The 22,847-nt window shown below is 41.6% G+C and overlaps 1 protein-coding gene across 7 annotated transcripts in view; it reads right to left on the bottom strand.

Annotated features, from left to right (window-relative positions):
• The window catches only part of HERC1 (HECT and RLD domain containing E3 ubiquitin protein ligase family member 1), a 185,013-nt gene that overhangs the window by 122,968 nt on the left and 39,198 nt on the right, over positions 1-22,847 (bottom strand). For all 7 annotated transcript variants that reach the window (XR_016439229.1, XR_016439230.1, XM_090028113.1 and 4 more), the window contains exons 7-16: positions 22,294-22,437; positions 19,899-20,026; positions 15,047-15,191; positions 14,781-14,952; positions 13,376-13,510; positions 12,019-12,184; positions 6,159-6,284; positions 2,394-2,615; positions 1,104-1,256; positions 723-855 (exon numbers count right to left, since the gene is read on the bottom strand). Coding sequence is in view for 5 of the 7 variants with exons in the window: in XM_090028113.1 (XP_089884239.1) it covers positions 723-855; positions 1,104-1,256; positions 2,394-2,615; positions 6,159-6,284; positions 12,019-12,184; positions 13,376-13,510; positions 14,781-14,952; positions 15,047-15,191; positions 19,899-20,026; positions 22,294-22,437 (1,524 nt within the window). In the remaining 2 variants the exon portion in view is untranslated. The remainder of the gene's footprint in view (positions 1-722; positions 856-1,103; positions 1,257-2,393; positions 2,616-6,158; positions 6,285-12,018; positions 12,185-13,375; positions 13,511-14,780; positions 14,953-15,046; positions 15,192-19,898; positions 20,027-22,293; positions 22,438-22,847) is intronic.

Genomic DNA, 22,847 nt, shown 5'->3' with positions numbered 1-22,847 from the left:
AAAAGCCTTAAAATATTAAATAGTCACCCTTTTGTATTTAAGGAAGTTTTGATAGAAACATCTTAACTATCCTTAAAAATCTAAGTATCCTTTATGATTTCATACAATGAAATGCTAAAATGATTTGTATGTATAAAATAACATACAGTCTCTTAATGAGCATTTAATTAGCAATATCATATTATATGCCACCCTTCCAAAAAAGGCTCAGGGTAACTTACAGTTAAAAAAAAAAAAAAACCTTATAGAAAAAGATACAATATAAAGCATTAGATTTTTCTGCATACAAAATCCTAATCTGTAACACTTTTAAAAAGTAAATTCTAAGTTGGGATCATGTTTATTTAGCACACATCCAATCCGCACTTTATACCTGCACTCACTAAAGGAAGGTCAACTTTAAATATTCTCACCAAATGTGATCAGAGGTTAAAACAATCTTTATTTTATCTGAAATTTTTACTTTGTAGCCTATGTGCTATCAAATGCATCATGCGCCTGATGATGTGTCTGTACACTCGGACAATTTTCTACTGTGGGAAAAACCGCTCCATGTAGCAAACAAAGGAAAAGGGAGACCACTGAAGACTTTTTGGATTGTAAACAAAAATTGTCAGAGGAAATTCAGATACAGGGTGGAATCAAAACTTGCTTCCTTTTCATTTGGTTTTATTTTAGCTTGGTGGTGTTCCATTAAATACAACTTTTTTAGCAAAATGTACCTCTTAGTTTTTCCCCAACACTGCCATTCCAAGAACTTTCCTTAAGCAGAGTTGCAGAACGTGAATAGATATCTGTAGCATGAGGCAGTAAAAGCTGAAGGTGTTTATGTAGCAGCGCCACACTGCTAGAATTCTGGAAACAAAACAGAACAAAAAAGCATATTTACTTTTCCAGAGTTTAAAACATATTTTTCCCCTGCAAAAAGCCCTTTATACACCAAAATATGAAGTATTCATATTTCAGAATGTTGCAATTTTTCTTAATATTATGAACTGTCAGGTACACCAAACAACCTTCTTGAAATCGTTATTGCATTGATGTTTACAAATCGCTAACGAGTTATAATGTATTTCCAAAAAACATATAAGCAAACTATTTACCTCACTAACACTGTTGATGTGACAATAAGCCAGCAATTGTTTCTGTAGTGAACACAATAGCTCATGAAGATGTGCAGGCTGGCTGTTTTCAGATGATGATGTCCCGAGTAAAAACTTATCACTATTTTTTTCCAGCTCTCCAAAGGCTTGATCCTATAAACAAAGGGAACAATCATCAATCACCTGCCTTTATGTATTATAATACTTTACTTTTACCTCAAAAGGAACACCTTCTATCACTAGAAATTATATCTGGGATTTCGAAAGCAACCTAAAAATCAAAGGGTTCTTTGCTCCCTTAGGCTCCTTTAAAAATCCCAGCCAACAAAAGTGGACCTGAAGTCAGGCAGTTTGATCCTTGGAACAGTCACTGTGACTGTTATCAGGACTGAAAATCTCTAGCAGGAGATTTTCAAAAGACAGAGGGGAATTAGATATCAATGGGACCTGGAAACTATATTGCTCTCTTTCTCATGTGGGAGCTGAAGCTGGAAGTTTCAGGTAAAAGACTGGGTAGGGATTCACAGTGAATGCAGATTACTCTTTGACAGTACACAGACAAGAAATAAAAATGAAGGCAACAAGACTTTCAGCCAGCAAAAGAAAGAACCCGAAGAACTGCATAAAGTTTTCTTACCTCTTCTACCCCAACTCCTTTTGGGAATGTTTTGGTTCCCTAGAAGGAATGATGCAGCAAAAAAGTTATGGCACCTACACATTTAGGGAGAAGGTTCGGAGTCCTTTTCCTCCCAAATGCTGTACCATCCTGCACCTGAGGAGAACCACCCTAGCTGGTACAGATTATGAGAAGTGGGTTGACCTGCTCTGGCTGAATTACTACTGGAAAGTTTTCTCCAAATGCATTCAATTGATAAAATGATGGCCAAATTCTTGGTGTTCTGCTGTCATATTCTGGTGTGACTCAGAACTTCAACTTACACATGAAACAATACCCAAATGTTCCAGGGACAATAGGCTCCAGAATGGTTTAAAGAATAGTAAGAGATGTTCATCTTTCATACACAAAAACATGTCTTAAACGCTACCATATGTTATATTTGAGTTGTATACACAACTGCAACAACATTAATATTAGATCCTTAATCTCACAAGACGGTAAACTGATTTTAGTCCAGATTCAGAGAGTTAATGAGTATGGAGTTGCTGTTCCCGATCTTCTGAACAAATTTGAAGAGTAGAACAATATACTACTTAAACAAAGTGAAGAAAATCTTAAGGTTTCAGCTCCTGAATTATTCAAAACATTACTGCTACAAATCCTAAACATACCGTGTAAAATCCTAAATTTCTTAGAAGAGTCTTCATTAAAATTTCAGCAAGATGAGTATCTGGATGGCTGCTTTGGACACCATATGTTTGATCAGAGAGGTTTCCATAGCCAATACACAGAGAAGAAATATCTGTTGTATCAGATGGTGAGCTATAACCAAGTAGGGAAGCTACATGGGTGTGGTCTTGTAAACTTGTCAAAATAATATCCAGCTGCATTCTCTAAAAGGAAAGAATTAGATAGGAATAATTGTTCCTGTTAGACAACAAAGACAGAATAGTAATGAGCTTAAAAATCAGGAAAAGTTAAACCATTTTCTTAATACTTAATTATTAAAAATAGTTGGGCGATCGGGGTCTGCAAATAGGCCCTATTCAATTCAGAGTCAGCCCGAATCCAGGGCAGTGATTCAAGGTGTTGATTCAGTTCAGTGTCTCTGATTCGATTGGGTCGAATCTGAAGATTCTTCAGGTCCACTTCCAGAAGTACTTTCGGTCCACTTCCAGGTCCACTAGGCAGCGCACTGGGGGGCCCCCTTGGCTCACTGATCAGCCACAGGGGGACCCCAGGTGCAGCCCCCAGACTCAGGAGGCACCAGTTGCCAAGCCAGAGGGAGTGTGGGGGGACCCCTGAGCACACCTGGAAGTGGACCGGAAGTGCTTCTTGTCCATTTCCAGGTCTGCTGCTGTGCATGCTGGGGAGCCCCCACGCTCCTGGGTGACTCTCCATGAGCCCCAGCATCACAGCACTCATGAGCCACCTGCTACCTAGAAGTATGTAGAAAAAACATTTAAAGCTGCACCTATGTCCAAATTGCCAAATCTTTCCAAATCAATTCAGAGGGTTCTAATTCGATTTGGAGAGATTAAAGGGTTCTCTGATTCGATTCAGATTCAAAGATTCAGCCACCAAATTCGGCTGAACCTCCACCGAATCAAATCAGGGGCTGAAGCTTTGCACAGCTCTTTTGGGTGCTATAACCAGCTACCAACAAAAAGCTGGTATGAGTTTTTACTGCTGACTGTCAAACTTAGATAATAAATATACTGTACTAGAAAACAGTCTAACAGTAACTAAGATAATTCAGAGCAGGACTGTCTAACTTTTGAGTGACCAGGGATCATAGCCCCCCACTAGCCATGCTGTGAAGGCCATACACCCCTTGGGCCACACGCTCAATGGACTGCAGGCTGCACAGCCCTCCCTCCAACCCCTTAATGCAGCCGTGCTCCTTCTACTACACTGTTCTGCTATTCTTGTGGTGTGTGGGGTTCCTGGGTTCCCTGGCTGTGGTCTCTCTCTACCCCACGGGCTGCCCTTGCCACACCTCATCCCCAGGAGCAGTGGCAAGAAATAGAAGCAGAAGGAGGAATGTGGGGAGCCCGGAAAAAGCAGCTGAAACAGTGGAGGAAGCAGTGCCCGAATCAGGAGCCTGAGGATCAATGGTTAATGCCTCAGGGACACCATCGAGCCCACAGAACACCAGCTGGACAGCTCTGGTTAGAGCTGTTCAGTTCAATGTAGTCATGATTCTAGTAGATAGGTCAGGTTCCAGACTAAAGGCCTTCTGCAAATCTAATCTATCAACCTTAAAAGATACAGACAGCAAGCTGTGTCTATGCAGATACAATTCTTGTGCTCTGTTTCACTAAAAACAGAGTAAATGATGCGCAAGCGGAAAAACTTCACTATGTTTGTATCAACTGGCACTCTAGTACCATTATTTACTCAAACCCAAGACAAGGTTTTTTTCCACTCAAGTACAGTGGGGTGGGGGGAGGAGGGAAAGCCAGAGGCTACAGCCCCCAGGCTTGGGTTAAGAGTCTGAGCCATAGCTGTTGCTCCCCCAGCTGTTGCCTCTGCCCAGTACCACCTGCCCCCCCAACTACTGCCTGCCCCCATCCCTCCCTCACCACTTACCCTCTGGCTCATCCCCTACTGCAGACCAGGAAATGAAGTAAGCACCACAAGGGGCAAAGCAGCAACTGTCAGGCTACTTGACACCCCTACCACCTGCCCCCAGATGGCTGCTTGACCTACTGCAGTGGCAGGAAGTACAAATCCAAGACAACCCTCCAATAATTAGCTTCTAGACATGAAAAATGCATACATTTGTTATTATTTTCCATATCTAGAATATCGTGGGGGGTCGCCTTAAATTCAAAGATGTCTTGGATTTGAGTGAATATAGTAATTATGTAGTTAGTGTTTTTATTATTAGAAGCCATTAAGGTGGACGGCAACATTGGAGAAGAGGTACAAAAGCTTATGTAAAAGCATATACTGCAGAGCTTGGTGTTGAGGTACCCAAGCTAGCCATTTCTTAGCAAGGTAAAATAGTTCACACAGTTCTGTGCTATCTATCAAAGCCACATTGCTTCCAATATACAATCTAGCATGTTTAAACTGAGTTTAAGCATCTCTCCCTTACTCTGCAGAATTGACAAATCCTAGGAGTCACCACAACTACAGCGAACAAGGGATTTTTTTAAAGGCATAAAATGTAGAGAAAAGCCAATTTTGTGTTTCAGCATTTTTTCACTACCAAAGTATGCTTTTCCCCTCATACAGTTCAGAGCATAATCTTCTTTTAATTGACAGATTACTCTTTATTAATCATTTTCAGATGATTTCTGGGCACAACCAATATTTATGTTGTTAAATTCCCTCAGTACCACCACAGCATATGGTAAATAAATTATACATAGATAACTGTTAAAAGGTATCCACACAACATACACACTGTTCTATTAATGTTCAGCTTGTCACTTGATTCAGTTCAGTTTTCTGCAAATGAAACTGCCCATCAGTTTTGTTTTAACCAAGCTTCACAGGAACAGCATAATATACTAATTTTTATCACATTTCTAGATTTCCTTTAAGACAAAACTGATATTTCAGGTTTAATCCTTTTGATTTAAAATGAGACTTGCATTAACACAGGGCTGTCCAACTGGCAGCCTGTGGGCCATACATCCCACCCAAATGCCATTCCCACACCACTTCTACAGCAGCTGGAGTCTCCAGTCTCCCCCTCTCTCCTCCAGGTCATGCTGCCCACACTGTCGGTGGGGACATGGCAGGCCATGCTACCCTTCCAGCCAAGGGGTGAGGACCAAGGAGTGAGTCCTTCTTGAACTACTTTCTAATAATTTTCATGATAAAATAAACAAAAGGAATGTCTCAACAGGATCTGCACTGCTCCAACAAATGAGGCACTGCCAGGTATAATTCTTCTTCTCCATAGTGACTCATCAAATATACCTTTCTTTTTTTCTGAAGACAGTAAGGAAGAGCTGGCCTGCAGCACATTCCAGGGCACTGCTGCAGCACACTCACTCACCTAATTCATGATTATACACATCCCTCATTACCACTGAGGTTTGGGAGGGGGAAAAGGGCTACCCACCTACACACACTGGACAACAGTGCCCTAGGTTCAATCATTAACTTGCTGTGTGACACTATGCAAGCTAACTTTTCCATATTAATCTTCTGTAACCATCTGTAAAAACAGAGGTAGTAACAGCTACTCACCTGTAGTGTTGCAAAAGCCAAAAATATATAAATTAAAAAACTCACTATATGCTGTAAGAATTATTTTAAAATGACTCAGGACAATGAGATTAAGGTTAGGTTAATCCAATTTGTTAAATTAAATTGAACCTTAACAGTAATTAACCAAACTATGCCAGATGTAACCTCTAACATAAGGATACACACAACTGCTTGGAAAGAGCTACATACATTTTACAAGGCCTTACCTGCCCTTTTGATAAGCTCTCCCATCTATCAGGGCCTTGCGGTAGAAGAGAATGCAGCAATTCCATTCTCTCTCGCAGTGGTGGAAGTAGCATGGTTGCTCCTACTGACAAAGTTTCAATTACAACCTAAAAGTAAAGTAGGGGAAAAAAAGCCAAATTGTATATTTCAAAATCATTCATACCAATTCAATATCACTTTTAGAAAAAAATGACTATAACTTAAATCAAAGATCCAGCATATCTATAATTTAGCTTGATACTCATTCTAACACTTGAAGTAAATGTGTTGATTCTGACCATGAGAACTGTCAGTTCAATTTCTAATCTTCACCTAAGGTTCTGGAATTTATCAGTTCCTTGTATCAGCAGCTTTCTGGACAAATTATGGAATGCTAATTTCTACTCAGTTATACAGGTATGAATCAAAACAAAACTAAACAGAACAAAAATCCAGCAATGAAGAGAAGAAGTTGGCTGCAAGACTTCAGAGACTGATCTCAAAATACTTACATACAGTAGAAAATTAAATTTAATCCAAGTTCTCCTTTATAAACTACCATAAACTTTAATTAAATCAACCATCATAAATTTAGTATAATGGTCAGTCCCTACTTAAAAAGGACAATTCAAAAAGGGTGCATTTATGCATTTAAAAATAAACGAAAATACATGCATATTATATTGTGCTTTTCACCTGTGGTTTGCAATTCATAATTTACTAGCCTCCTTGGGAAATACGCTCCTTTACCTATTTATATAATATCATACACTCTATTCAATTTATGGAAGTGTCATAATGGCTGTAATGCCAAGGCTGCTCCAAGATCTGCTCTTAAAACAGAATTTTCATCCTTCAGTGATTTAATGTAGTCTCAAAATTTAACTGAACACTTGAGAGATTAAATCAAACTTACACATTGCCTTTATATGGTTTAGCAAAAGGAAATATTTTATTAAACAAGCTAGTTTTCAAATTTAAGGTTACCTTTTTTTTTTTTCAGACTACTATAGCTACAGAAACTGTTTCATGATAAACTCTAAGTTTCATGCAGGAATATGACAGGTTGAAACAGAAATAAAAATTTGCTCCATGCTTGAGTATCTCACCAAAGCAATATGGTACCTACACTATCTGTTGGTATCTAAAGTAAATTTAATAATCTTATTTTAAAAAAGGGTTAGTTTTGAACCACGAAGTTCCAAATGGGTTGGGAATTACTTCTGTTAGATAGCTTCCCTCCCCACTCTGCCAACCTGTTTCTTGCCCAGAGCATACAATTCTCAAGGGCTACTGCTCTGTTGTGCTGCAGGATATCATGGACTATTGCGGGACATACTACCCACATGACCACCACTCATCAGCTAAAGTCTGTGATGCCAAGGTTTTTGGGAACTCCAAATAAGTGCCTCTGACATTGCTGATGGCGCTCTGCACAAGCACACAAGTGGAAGAATTTATGATTTCACCCCCCTCCATCTGCTCCAGCTCCTGAAGTTTTAGGTTGGGTACTTGGAGACCAGGAAAAACACATTCAACTACTAATAGAGCAGCTGTCACATGACAACTAAGTACAGCTTTAAACACTTCAAGACACAAAGAGGGATACTGGGTATGCACATGGATGCCAGAGTGCTACCTGCTCTGATGCTGATCTTGGCCTGCATCCTGCACATCTATGAGACCAAGGGAGAAGAGTGGGCAGAGGAGTTAAGTTTGGCAGTGTAAGGGCCAGAATGTAGCAAGACCCTAAAGCATAACCATCATCAGAATGTTCTTGTCAAGGATGCCTAGACAAACCCTTCAACAATGCCAGCTGCAGAACGAAAAGAGGGCACAATGGAGTGAAAACTAACAAAGGCAAAGGGCACAGCCAACGATTGCTTAGAGAACCAAAGTTCTCTAAGCAAGTTTTTAGATTAAAAACTTTATTGAGAAAATATTAAAAAATTATGGTTACTATATGGTTTTGTAGAGTTGAAAGACAGTGATAAAGAGTTGTAACAGCCCAAAAACCTGTGTTAGCTACAAGGGAGTGCTTTACAGGCTGTGGATGGGAAGAACACAGGGCACTTCGTCAAAAGAAAGGTGGGGAAAATGGAGGCTCAGTCAAGTGATGCCTGAGGGAAGGTGGGGAGAGGCTTCTCTGACAGCATGCCATCATGTTGAACAGATGAATCAAAGGAGGCATAAGTTCAAGGCTGCAACACCCTTAGTGGACCAGAACTGTTCCAGATTTGAGTTGCTCCAGCCCCCAACTCATCACTGAAAGTAAGGGTCCTAGACCTTGAGCTCATGCAAAGATAAACACTGGAATCAAAGAAGGAAGGGAGTTGGAGATGCACAAGGGCTATGCAAAGGCACGTCTCTGGTGTATCTGAATCTGTAACCATGTCATTTAACTGTGGCCCTGATCTCAGGCCTGCCACCAGGGCTGGAAGAAACTCTGGGCAGGGGAGGTGGGAGATCAGAAAGCAAACTCTTTCTGATGACACAACCAGGGCAGCCAACAACTTTCCCTTGCTGCATCTTCTCCTATGTCAGGTGAATCTGCTCTGCAGTCTTGGGTGGTGACCCTGGGGCCTCTATGCCCATTACTGCAGTATTTCCATTTGCAGCAGGTGTTGACCCTGAAATGACAAGCAAGGGGTGGGGGCAGGGAAGAACCCATTATTAACCTTCAGCAATGTAAAGATATAGTGATGAACACCTCAACATGTTCCTGGCTCCCACTTCAGGAACCTTTTTTCCCAGTGCTCCAGGACAGTAGCCACTTATTCCCAAAACCCAGCTCAGGGATCCGATCGCTTCTCGGCCTCTTGAAGGCTCGGATTGAAAACATTTACTATTCTCCTGTAGTATATTCGCTTCTCAGCCTCTTGAAGGCTCAGATTGAAAACATTTACTATTCTCCCCTGTCCACTGACATGGATATCTCCTTGAGGTGTGGGGGCTCCCTAGTCAGGATCCGTATCTCAGATTCTCTCCAGCACTGCTCCTAATTTTGCAGGACGCTTTCTTCTATAGGGAAATTGCCCTGTTCCATGTGACCATGCTCCATAGACAACTAACCGTTGAGGGAAGCAGTGGGGTAACACCACTCTATAGGGTCTCCTATTGCTGGACAAGATGGTCCTGCCCAAATATCTACCCCCCTGGAGAGGCCTGCTTTGCTGGCTCTATGGAAAGAAGAGGGCTACCTTTAAATATGAGGCCCTGACTTGTGTGGAGAAGAAGCATGAGACCTCCATGGAGGGGCATGGGTACTCATCTGCAGCTTTCTGGGGAATGAGCACCAGAAGGAGATGAGTGGCAGCTATCTTCCCACAGCCAGCACCAACAAGTCAAACAAGAGCATATCAAAGGTTCTGAACGGGATTATCTGGGTTTTACTACATCACTTTGTTTTCCCTTGCTTACTTGCTTGCCAAACTAGCCACTTGGGAAAAGTGGTTGGGAGTGCCCAGAGTGAGTGGTGGACAGCTAGTGCTGGCCACTCCTGAGTGACTGGCCCAACTAACTGGCAAGGGTGGGAGTGTAATTGGTGCTCAAGTGAAGTCAGCGCTCACCTTAGCTCCTTCTTAATAGAAACTGAAGGACGGCTGGAAATAGAAAAGGCTTTCCCTGACTGAGAGGTGAGAAGAGAAAAGGTTATTGTTCACCAATTTAGGGAGCAAAGCAGTGTTAAGCTACCCAATGGTGAATTATTTGACAACCATCACACAACTCCATGAACACCACTCTGGAACAGGCAGAACTCTCCAGAGCATTACCCATTGTCCCTCCCCCGCCCCCCCAGCAAAAACACAGCTCAATCACTCTCCCTTTCAGCATAATTGATTTACTGTTATGGTTGGGGAGAGTAGTTAATCACCCTAGCAACAGCCCCACAGAGTCTTGCCAAGCCCTAAAGCAGAGAATCCTAACATGGCACCTCCTCTCCCATGCCCCACCACTGCCAGGAAGCCCTCCCACCACAATCAGGACAGCCTAATGACGCCCAGGGTCTCTGGGAAGGGCCAGGAGTATGAAAACACATGAGTGCTGTCACTATGCTGGAATGATTAAACTTACCAGGTGGCTGGGTGGCCATCTGCACTGTCTGATCCCCTAGTGGCTGGATTCTGAGTGATGGGAGAAAGGTCTGGCTGGTCACAGGAATGGGAGGATATTTGTCAGTAGAGGAGAACAAGATTTGGCAGGGGTGGAAATGGTGCAGTTGGCAGAAACAGGGAGGGGAGTCGGCTGCACAGATGAATACAGTAGGGCAGGAAGTTGACAGACTGGTCTGGTGTGAAGTTGTGGGAGCGGTTGATGCCAGTAGCATCAGAGTGGTCATGCCCAGATGGCTGGTAAGCCTCTTGGCTCAGTGCTCCCAAACAGAACGATGGTTAGTCCACTCAGAGTAAGTACAGGTCATCTACAAAGACCTAAGTGGCAACATGTGCCTTCTCAAACTGTGTTTTCAGTACTTTTTATGTGGTACAGCACTGGTACCAGCCAGTTATGTTCCCAAGCAGTCGTTTTAGAGGCAATTTTAGAGCACAGCGAGTGCTAGATTTCATATAACCCCAAGATAGCAAAGAGGTCCATTACTCCCATCCACCTCCAGTTGTTTGACCACTGTGCAGATGCAACTAAGGACAGTGATGTTGACATTCTGGGTGCAGGCTCCATCAGCATACTTCAAATGGACATCAAGACTGTTCCAGTGCAGGAGATGCTGAGTGTCCTGACTGGAGATCCAGTAAAATAAAGCTGCAGCATGCCTTCATACCTGGCTATAGACAGGTGAGATCAAATGACATGCAGGTTGGATGACCTCGGAGCAGTAGATTTCAGCTCGAGTCAGAGACAGTTCCTTGAAGCAATGATGGGTAGGAAATGAAGGATTATGGGATTCCAAACTCAGTAATTCCCTAGTCTACTATGCTGAAGTGTAAAAATGCGACAAGAAGTGCTTCAAAGTTGTTCCTGTTTTTCCAGGGCCAATTCTGAGGTGGACTGGCCCAACTTGAAATGTTTCATCAGCTTACAACTGTATCCTCACTTTTTGGAGCACTTAACATTTGAAGCTCTCCAAGTGCCTTAAGTCCCTCTGTAGTTATTTGGTGATTTCATGATTTTGGTCACAAGTAACTGCTGTACCATAGCTCATTCTATAAATTGTGGAAAAGTTATAAGAAAGTATACAGATTGGAGCCTGATGCTGCAAGCTCATCATTCTAATGGCAACAGTTGTACAAGTCAATAAATCTGGCATTTGCTGTGGGTGTTCACAATTAGAAGTATAGTCTTATCCCGTCCCCCCCACAAACTTCTGTTACTCATAGATTTTCTATTTCCCCCATTTGATTTTAGATAAAAATAATGTTGCCAATTAAGGAGAGCAACTCATTCAAAACAAGGGAAAACATACAGAACAGCTTTACAAGTATGATTAAAAAGAAGATTGGAAATAAACTAGGATCCCACATATAATAATTCTCAATAATCACATAACCAACAGCCTCAACAGAGGTTTGATTTTATTTTTTAAACTGGTAAATCAAGTATCAGTTATATCAGTGGTGCCAAACCTTTTTGCCCTGCAGGCCAAATGAGTCATGTCAGGTCAGTCCACAGGCTGGATCTTGATCCTGATCCCTATCCCAATCCCACTACACAGGGCCAGCATGGCTGGGGCCCAATCCTGCCCTGCTTGGAAACTTGGCAGTGGGGGAGTGGTGGCAGTGTTAATTACCACCAGTCCCTCACCACCAAATTTCCAGATTCCTGGGGAGTCATTTTACAGAACACCTGCTTTTGACAATAACCACATACTTAAGACAACTAACTGATAGATGATATTAAATGACTTACTTCCTGTATTTCATCTGGGACAGAGGAGTCCATAAGCCTGAACAGTAAGTTTCGAAGTGGGCCTGCCTGGCGTCCAAGAATGCTAGTTGCTACTCCTCCCGCTAATGCAAGAGCCAGGTGATTAGAAAGCAACTTCAGGCACAATTTGAGGAAACTGTGATGCTCCCTGGAACAAGTGGGGAGGAAGGCCGGGGAAAGAGGAGAGAGAGAGAAAAAAAAAAGAAGAGTCATTCTTAATGTTTGCTTGTCCATCAAACTTTCTTCTCACTACTTTTATGCTGCAATTTTCACCACCCTGTACAGTTCACCAGTATTTCTGATGTGTCCTACTGTGACATTTGACAAGCCAAATGAAGAGAAGAAATAATTAGCATGACTTGAAATCAACTCTTCAGAGAGGTACTGCCAATCTGACTGTACAATTTTATAAAACAAAAAAACCACAGAACACAAAAACTCTGTACACAAAATGTATAAACTAGGAAGACTATTCAGTGGTCACTTCAATTTTGAAATTATTTTAATATAAGAGTATACAGCTGTGCAAAATAAAAATAAATATAAAAATAATTTTTTCTTTCCTTTTTTAAAAATATATACAAATTCTGAAAGTGATATTTTCCAGGTATTTGCAGTTAAGTAAGCCAAATATGCTTAATTAAATGTAAAAAATGTTTAACAGTTGAAAGAAATAAACATATTTAGTTAGATGCTCAGGGTCAGATCAGGCTCCCTACCCCAAGAGTCTGACAAGAATAGATTGAGCAGAAAGATCCTTGTAGTCAGCAGAGTCCACTGGGTGGTACGCATACCTTTTTATGTTCTCAAGCTGAGAACCAAAAAAATCTACAGACTATCACTCCAATTTTTTTAAACTTAGCACAAATAAATGGGCTAAATAACCAATGAAACAGGACTCAATAAAAGGAATGGAAATTATAAAGGTCAGGCAAACAGAGAGAGAGAGAGAGAGAGAGTGTGTGTGTGTGTGTGTGTGTGTGTGTGTGTGTGTGTGTGTGTGTGTGTGTGTGTGTGTGTGTGTGTGTGTGTGTGTGTGTGTGTGTGTGTGTGTGTGTGTGTGTCACAAAGGAATAATTTAAAATGAAAAGATTAATTCACCACTTATAAATTTCAGATAAAGAGGTTTCTGGTACAGCTTTAATTTTTTATTTTAAAAATTACTGTATTGCAAAAATAAAACATTCCTGAAAAGTAGAAACAGGTTAATATAAGAAAACAAAATATGTTACTATCTGTAATATTTTACTAATTAAAAACAAACAGCATCAGAACCATGCATCACTGCTGTACCAAAGAGGGAAAAAAAAGAAATTAAGCATGCCTGTTTTATATATACCTTGATGAAGGGAAAGGAAGAGGGGGTATGTCGCTGTTAATTTTATCACAATACCGCTCAAGAAAGGAACGGAGATGGGAGAAGGTACTTTCTTCAAGATCTACACAATAGGGTCTGTGCCAGGCCACAACTTGTCTAGAATCAAACAAAAGAGCTGCATGGATTAGAAGTTCACTGTTTCATGAATGTTTGGCTCACACCTTGAACAAATTATTACAAAGAAAACACCAGTCTTCTTCATCCTTATAGCTAGTTTCTCTCCCTCTCCTGTAAATCTCTCTACAAATCAAACACTGAATAATTAAAAGAAGATTATTTTGTTTTACAGGTCCCACAAATGTAAGGAGACACATCTTTCCTCCTTCAACTGACTCCTACAGAAGCTGTAATGCATTCCCAGAGCAAGTCTGACATCATGGAATCTTGCCAAAGAGTTTTAAATACAGTACCGGCAGAGTTGAAAAGGATATTGTCATCTATTAGAAGCAGCCTGATTTTTTTTAAAATTTTGTTGTCTAACATGGCATCTGTTGAAAAAGCATGTCTTAATACATTGTTTGAAATCCTTTAAAATTGTTAAAGGGTCTTAGGCATTATCCAAAGTTCTCAAGTTAAGCCACCACAAACACTGATCTTTACAGAATAGTTTAGTTCTGTTAACTGAAATCAATTTCCTAAAAACTATACAATGGTTCAGCAACTTTTTACTAATGGTGCCCTGCCACTTATAACCAGCCACCACTGTAGGCCCCAAAGCTAGTTTAGCCCTTCAGAGGCCAGATCCAATCTCTTCCTAGCCTGGATTCAGCCCAAATGGCCATAAATTGCCAACCCCAATCCAAACCAAACTAAAAAGCCATTCTCCTCAAAACAGTGTATACATGCAAATATTTACCCAAATTTAATTAAATCTATTTATATTCATAACTTAATATTTTATCTGGTACAACCTTCTTGTTTATACTTCAAAAGTTTCTTCTTTGTTAACACAATAGGCAAGAACTGGTTAATCGCACCTTAAGTAGTGACCTGATCACAAATTCATTCAATTAATCGTGTAATAAAACAAGGGGCTCCCACTGCGTTATGCTCAACTCCATGATCACGCCTTCTGCCATTCATAGGAGGCATGGCAGGCAGCACCTAGGAGTTCCCTTGCTGCAACTTGATGCAATGTCCAAAATCTTCAAACAAAAATACTTTTCAGATTGAATGTACTGTTGTCATAGCTGTTCAACATGAACCAATAGTGAAAATGAGCCACAACAGTAAAAAGACAAATGCTTAACGTACAACATTTCTGCTGCAATAGCACTATTTTAACACATGGTGTACAATCTCAGTAATAGCTTCAAAGGACAAACACACTCATCAATGTACTTTTACAAATAACACAGTAACTTACCTATCTCGGGGAAGGGCTGTCCAGGCAAGGCTATGGGAAGTTCCTGCTGAAATTTGCTGAATTGCTACTCCATCTAAACCACTTACTTTTTTTGGTTTGGTAATGGGACCAGTAGAATTTCCCTGACCACACTGTCCCATGGAATTATTACCCCAAGCATAAACTTCATTATCTACAGGAACAACAAAAGGAGGAAACAAAAATGTGAGATTTGTGTCTTTTCATCAAAAGAAGATTCTAAATATTAAATGCCATATTTATATTACCATGAGAAAGTGCCAAGCAATGGCTGTCACCAATTGAAATATCAACTATTCTTGTGGCAGCCAGCTCTTCAATAAGCTTGGGTCTAAGGGCAGTAGCTTCTGAAGAACCACAGCCCAGACACGCACCACAGCCCCACGCATACACCTAAAAAACAAACATAATTTATTTCAACAAGTTATTGTATCTGTCAAGATTCCAAGTTCCAGATGATTACATATGCAATTATTGCAATTGGACATTTAACTCTACATGAGGGGAGGGCAAAACACAGTCCGCAGGCCAGATCAGGCCCACCAAATGATTGGATCCAGTCTGTGGGCTGGTGCTCAAAAACTGTTTGGATCCAGCCGGCAGCTGCCCCTGCAGCATTCCACATGGGGCTGGGCCCTGCTCCCTCCCACCCAAGGTACTGAAGTTGCCAGAGGTACAGCTCGGCTCTGCCAGGCATCCAGCAGCAATTCTTCTTCCTCCTCCTCCTGCCCCTGTGGCAGCGCTTCGGGAAGCAGGTAGCACAGGGAAGCTGCAGCTGAGTGGCTCTTGCCCCAGCTCCTGGCTGCCTTCCACACATTTGGCCACCTGCAGTTGGCTGCTCATCATGCTGAGCAGGCAGAGTGGGTGGAAGGCAGCCAGGAGCCCCACATGCTGAGGCAGGAGCTGCCCAGGTGCAGTTACCCCCTGCCTGGCTCGGCATCTGCTGCCCAACACAAGTCCCCACTACTTCCCTGCATTACCTGCTGCCCAGAGCAGCACAGCAGAAGCAAGAGGAGAAGAAGCTGCTGCTGGCAGTAGGGGGAGCTGAGCAGTAACTGGGCAGCTCTGCTGGATAGCTGTGTGCACCAGCTGGGGCCATCTGCTGGGTTTGGGGCAGGAGCACAGTACAGGTTATTCTGGGCAGGAGTGGGCAGAGTGCTAAGGGGTCAGCTACAGGCTGGATTGGGGGAGGACAGGGGAGCAGACTACACATGCACTGCACTGCACTGCCCAGACAAGCTCTGCTACATGTGCTCCCTGCCCATCCCTGCCTCCCTCTCTTCCCCGACCTCCAAGCCAACTCTCCCAGGAGCTAACACACAGGCAGCCCCTCCCCCCCACACACACGTTCCCCCCCAACACACACACACACACCACACACACCCAGTGTTGTCCCAGCCCTCACACAATATACAAGAGCAAAACTTTATTTTGAGCTATTATGCAATTGCTTCTATATACACTACTCAAAAAAAACAAAGGACAAAAATTATTTTTTGAAATAAAATGAAAATGTTATAGTAGACATTTGATTTTTAGTATGTGTATTTTTCTGGCTAAGATGATACCTTCCGAAAGATTTTAGCAGCCCTTAACAGCTCACCAAAACTTGTAAGTGGCCCTCCAGCCAAAATAATTAATCACCACTGCTGTACACACAAGTTGTATAATTGTATATATACACATGTCATACAAATCAGGGCTTTACCCAGTTAAGTACTTATCAACCAATTTGTATTCCCTTTATTAATTATTTTGGCAGGCAAAGGCCAAAAAAAAAACAACCCCTAACCAAAAACATTTCAATAAGTTATGTTCCAACTTACACCTACAAACAAAAAAAAATATTTGAGAGACTAATGACTTTCATAATTTCACAGCTGGTAGGGTTGGAAGGGACCCAAGAAGATCAAGTCCAACACCCTGCCACGGCAGGAAAGAGTACTGGGGTCAAATGACCCCGGCAAGGTGTTCATCCAGCCTCCTCTTAAAGACCCCCAGGGTAGGAGTCAGCACCACTTCTCTTGGAAGTTGGTTCCAGATCCTAGCTGCCCTGACGGTGAAGTAGCGCCTCTTGATGTCTAGCCTGAATCTACCCTCTGCCAGCTTGTGACCATTATTTCTAGTCACTCCTGGTAGTGCTGGGGGGAACAGGGACTCCCCCAATGCCTGCTGGTCCCCTCTGACTAGTTTGTAACAGGCCACTAGATCTCCCCTCAGACTTCTCTTGTGCCTTAGCCTCTCCTCATAGGGCTTGCCCCCTGATCATGCGAGTGGCCCTCCTCTGAACCCTCTCCATGTTGTCCATATCCCTCCTGAAGTGCGGCGCCCAGAACTGGATGCAGTACTCTAGCTGTGGCCTGACCAGTGCCGCATAGAGGGGGAGGATCACCTCCTTGGCCCTGCTCGAGATGCATCTGTGGATGCATGATATGGCTGGCCTTCCTGACCGCGTCCCCACCCTGCCGGCCCATGTTCATTTTGGCATCAATGATGACTCCAAGATCCTCTTCTGCCTCTGCACTGATGAGAAGGGAGTTCCCCAGCCTATAGGTATGCTGCTGGTTCTTCCTCCCCAGGTGCATCATCTTGTACTTGTCAGCATTGAAACCCATCTTGTTCTCATCTGCCCACCCCTGTAACCTGTCTAGGTCCGATTGTAGCCTATTGCTCCCTTCTAGCATGCCCACTTCTCCCCACATCTTGAAGTCATCAGCAAATTTGAACAGGGTGCTTTTTACCCCCTCGTCCAAGTCGCTGATGAAGACGTTGAACGGTGCGGGCCCAAAGACCGAGCCCTGGGGGACCCCACTGCCCGCATCCCTCCAGGCTGAAAATAACCTGTCCGCCACCACTCTCTGAGTGCAGCCCTCCAGCCAACTAGTGACCCATTTGTCTGTGTAGGTGTTGATGTCACAGTCTCCTAGTTTTTTAATGAGAACGGGGTGAGAGACAGTGCCGAAGGCCTTCCTAAAGTCCAAAAAGACTATGTCCACTGCTACACCTGCATCTAAGGATTTTGTGACCACCAGGTCATAGAAGACAAACAAGTTGGTCTGACAGGACCTGCCTCTAATGAACCCATTGGTTGCCCCTAAGCATACACTCCCTTGCTTGCCCCTTCCAGACATGCGCCAGGAGAATTGTCTCAAAAAGCTTATCCAGGACAAAGGTAAGACTGACTGGCCTATAGTTTCCTGGGTCGTCCTTCCTCCCTTTTTTGAAAATGGGAACAACACTGGCGCTTTTCCAGTCCCCTGGCACCACACCAGAGCACCATGACTGCTTGTAAAGCCGTGCCAGGGATCCCTTTAAATCAGTGGATCTCAAACTTTTTTGTACCAGGACACATTTGTAAATACTGATGGCTAGTCCCAACCCAGTATAACAGTTTTAGCAGAAAACAGTCCCCTAGCCCTGTCATTGACTCTCACTCCCAACCTACAGGCCCTCACTGCCACAGCCCCGCCGGTGCCCTTCACTCTCAACCAGGTGCCCCCTGCCCCCAAGACTCCCCCCTCCCTCCATGTTTGTGGCAGGATGGGGCTTGTAATGGAAGATGTGGGGCATGCCCTTCCAGATTTGCACATCCACAGGCACCGGGGCTGCAGCCTAGTCAGACCAGCACAAACACAGAAGCCCCCTCCAAGGCCCAGCTAGCGGAACCTGGCACAGGACAGTGGAGCCGGTGGTGAGACTCATTGCTGCAGCTGCTGCTGCCAGGACCCCCATGCCAGCTGTGCAGCCAGTAGCATAAGAAGTAATGGGGGTGAAGGTGGGGGGGCTGTACTACCCTCACCTCCTCCCACCACCAGCCACTCATGCGCTGAGCTGCGGCTGTACCCCACACCACAGCCCAGCCACTGCCGCCAATGCCACTCCCCTAAGGCCACACACATTGCCCCCCACCTCACTTCCCCTCCAGGGTATAGCTGCTCCCTGAAGGGAACAGCAGTGGCAGACGAGCCACAGTGGTGGGGTAGAGTCTCGGCCCAGCACATGAGCAGCTGGCAGGAGAAGGTGAGGGCAGCACAGCCCGCCCTCCCCCATCCACTACTCCCCATGCTGGTGGCGACAGAACTGGCGTGAGGGTCCTGGTGGTGGCAGAAGTGGGGGCAGCAATGTTTTGCCACCCCACTTTTCTCTCCTGCACTGGATCCTACCGCTGGGCTGTGGAGGCAGCTCCTGCCCATGCAGGTATGGCCAGGCTGCAGCCCCATGCTTACTGGGGGCACAAATCAGGGAGAGAGCGGGGCATGTGTTATATATCATATTATATAAAATGATTCCTATTTTTTCAGTCTCCGTATTGTTTGTTTGTCTCAGCATTACTTTGTCCTTTACCTAACCTGTTTATATAAATTTAAGCCTTAATTCTGAACACCTTTCCATTTATGGAATTAAGTCACCTCATTTTATAATAATTCAAACTTCATTCAGTGCTTTCCAATATTACTTAGAGGAAACATTCTTAAAAGAGTTGCAATCACATAAGTAACAGAAGTTTGAGTAAAATAAGATTGATCCAAGTACCAAAATACATCAAACAAGGAAAAAACAATGGTTATTCAAGTTGTGTGTATTAATTGTAGTAAAAGGTTTGTTTTATTTGGCTAGCACACCCTTTAGGATACAGGTTTCATCTTTTTCATGCCTTTTCTGCTTTATCTTTTTTCATGCTTTTTCCCCCAATTTATTGAATATAGTATTTAAAAACCTGCTTTGAACCATTCCTATTTAACTAGGCATGTTACTATTACTGACATCTACAGGACCTAAGTACATGCTTAACTGACTTTCTTAACATATATGAGCTGCTAGATCTGGGTTCATGGCACACGGAATACTACCTAAATAATGAAAAAACAGAAACTATATGTATAGAAACTTTTAACATTATACTATGAGTAACAGTGTATTAGATAATGTATTACTTTAATTACTGAAGTTATATAATTTTAATTGGCTTGTAAATCTGAGGTCCAAGCTTAATATTCAGCAAAAATATTCAGCACTACACAATTTTCAATACTGAACCTGTAAATAATGACCTATTTAAAATAAAATCTGTTCCTAGTGTCTGTTTTTTCTTTTACCTACCTGTCCTGTTGATGTCAAAGCAAGTGAAGACTGACTCCCAGCACACACTTTCCGAATAAACATTCCTTGTAAAGCTTCTATAACTTTAGGTTTATATACTCTATTGGTGTCACCATGGCCAAGTTTGCCTATTAGGAAGAGATACAAGATAGCATTACACTAAAGTAAACTGATAGGCAAGTCATATGAAGATTTAAATTTCTAATGAGAATTTTTCATTTCCAAAAATACACCTCCAAGTTTTTCATTTAAAAAAAGGCTAAATATTCAATTTCACTGCTATCAAATAGAAGGAAGACTATAGACATGTTTTACTACAGTTTTAAATGGAAACATTTATTAAAACAATAAGGTCAATAGCGATCTTTCTTCACTAATGCATTGTTTAGCTCCCCATTTTATGATGTCATTTAAAGTCATCTAATACTTAAAGCCCTGGCATGTTTAGCAAAATAAAAGAAGGTCTACTGAATTTTTTCCCCTCTTAAAAATATAACCTGTAAAGGATGTGAATTTTTCTAGCAGTCCTTATAAGCATGCGTTAAGCCAACCAAATAATTTAAACTTCAAAGTTTCTTCAACTACAGCCTTTTGTTTTATTTTCTGTGAAAGGACATCAAAGCTCCATGGAGTTTAGAGCTTACTGAATGCTTGATGGAACAATTTTTGATGAAACCTGAATTTTTTTTGGGTAGAAATCAAAGTGTATGACTCAACAAGATTTCCGATGCCTTGATTAATTTGTTTTGGTTTTCTTACATCCGTTACATTAGTAATAAATATTGTACAAACAGTTTAAAGTCAGTATTTTAATATACTGTAAGTTGAAAGGAAATGCTTAAAAAAATTATTACTGAAATTTTTTAAGGGCTGGGGGGGTGGGGCGGTAAAGATTTTTGTCTTCATTCTAATTTGGAACCAAATGAATTTTAACATCTTGGTATTTCCTGAAAAACTAACCAGTTCCATTAACTGGTGACTCCAACTGGAGTTGCTCCTAGTTTTTTGCCTTCTACACACAATGTACTGGGAAACAGCTGTGCTGCAACTTTAATCTGAATGACACAGCAAGCTCTAATCAAGACACTGTTAGTTAAAGAGATGAGAAAAAGGGAATGCAATTTGCATGGTTGACCTACAACTAGCTATGAAATCAGCAAGGGTCAAAACTCAAGTTTCTTCTTATGATGTTTTTTTTTAATTTTCTGTGAAAATAAGGCAGTTAGTACAATCAATGCTAATATTAAAAATATATATCAATAAAAGTCTTTATAAATATAAGTCTTAACAAAACTTCATGGACTAAGAATCTCATAAGCTGAAAAAATAAACAAACATTAAAAAAACCCTTTGCAGATAGATTTTATGCTATCTTCATGAATAGCTTTCATTTCATAGATCTGACAGTTCTTGCTACTTGACTTCTTTATAACTTGATAACTCTTATTAAAACAAAAATGATACCATGAAGTATCAGAACAAGTATTTGTACCGGTAAGCTTTTTTACAGGAGCAGACTATAATATAGATGAAAAAATATGAAATTGTAATGGATTTATATGAGCACTCATATGGTATAAATATACTTAAGATGTCTGTGCAGAACTATAGTACATAAACTGTTGCATTTGAGATTAAGATGTATTACAGGCTCTGAATGTAATGAAGATGATGAAACTCCTTTTAGTGTTCAATGCATTTTTTGACAAGTTCACCTACTTTCAAACCACTGATTAGATTCTGATCTCTCATACCCAGATGTATTACCATGCACAGACAACTAGAAAAGCTGTTATATAATTACAATACAGTTATGAGATCTTCCCATTTATGAAGAATTCTAAAATTAAGAGATAGAGAACTGATGGATAAGTCACTTAACTATGTAAGATTATATAACAACCAAAACCATAAGTTCTGGGTCCCAGGCCTGTGTCCAATCACTGTATTTCAGTAATATCATCTACAAACCTTATTAAATTCTTGGAGATATTTAAGAGTCTGTTGGAACAGAGAATACGTTATAATGGAGTTTTAATATACAATCAGAAATAGTAACTGTTTTTCTAATTGTAATTGTATTGTACAAATACATTTTTGTCTTTAAAAAAAACCTTCCGATTATCACATGAACTCCAGTCTTCTCTCTCAGCTCACAATAATGTCCTCTTCTTCCTTTCTAACCCTCTACATAATTTCATAAGAAATTTCCCATTCTTGCACCTGGAACAGCCATTTAGCTCTCCACATCACTATCAGTTTTAGTAATTATCTATAAAAGGACTCAGTCCAATTGAAGAGCAGAAGATTTTACAAAAATATATTAAAAGACTATCATTTCTCAGACCATAAATGAGACTTATTAACTACTAATTCCATTCTAGGTTTTACGTACCATTATCTCCTCCTCCAAATGACCACACTGTTCTTCCATCTTTAGATAGAGCTATAGTGTGTGAACTGCCACAGGAAACTTCTCCTACATTACTAATATCTTTTACTAAAGTTGGAATGTTACGGCTGTTGCTGTCACCATGACCTTGGGGGGGAGAAAAAGGGGAAAAAATTATGCATTTCCTTCTTCCTCTGGGAATCTTAAGACCCACTCTGTATGAAAATTCCAACAGGACTCTGCCAGGCTACACAACCTTGTAATATAAATAATAAAAAATAAAAATAATCTGTGCCCCCTCTCAGAAGTTAATAGAAAAATTATTAAAGGCATATTACTACCAAGGGGACCACAGCAGCCAGTGTCCTGCTTCTCTAAAAAGTTGTTAATATACATTGAAGAGATCCCATGTAGAGGGCCACACCTCCCACTACAGAAGAAGGTAAAACCTCCTCTGGGCCATACCAATCTGACCATGGGATAATATTCATTCCTGACCCCAAATATGGCGACAGGTTTGACCCTGAGCAGAGGGGCATGATTCACTTAGCCAGGAA

This window comes from Crocodylus siamensis, chromosome 15, assembly GCF_052110815.1.
Source record: "Crocodylus siamensis isolate JL-2025a chromosome 15, ASM5211081v1, whole genome shotgun sequence".
Classification (NCBI taxonomy): Eukaryota; Metazoa; Chordata; order Crocodylia; family Crocodylidae; genus Crocodylus; species Crocodylus siamensis.
This window is presented reverse-complemented; position numbering and strand designations above follow the sequence as displayed.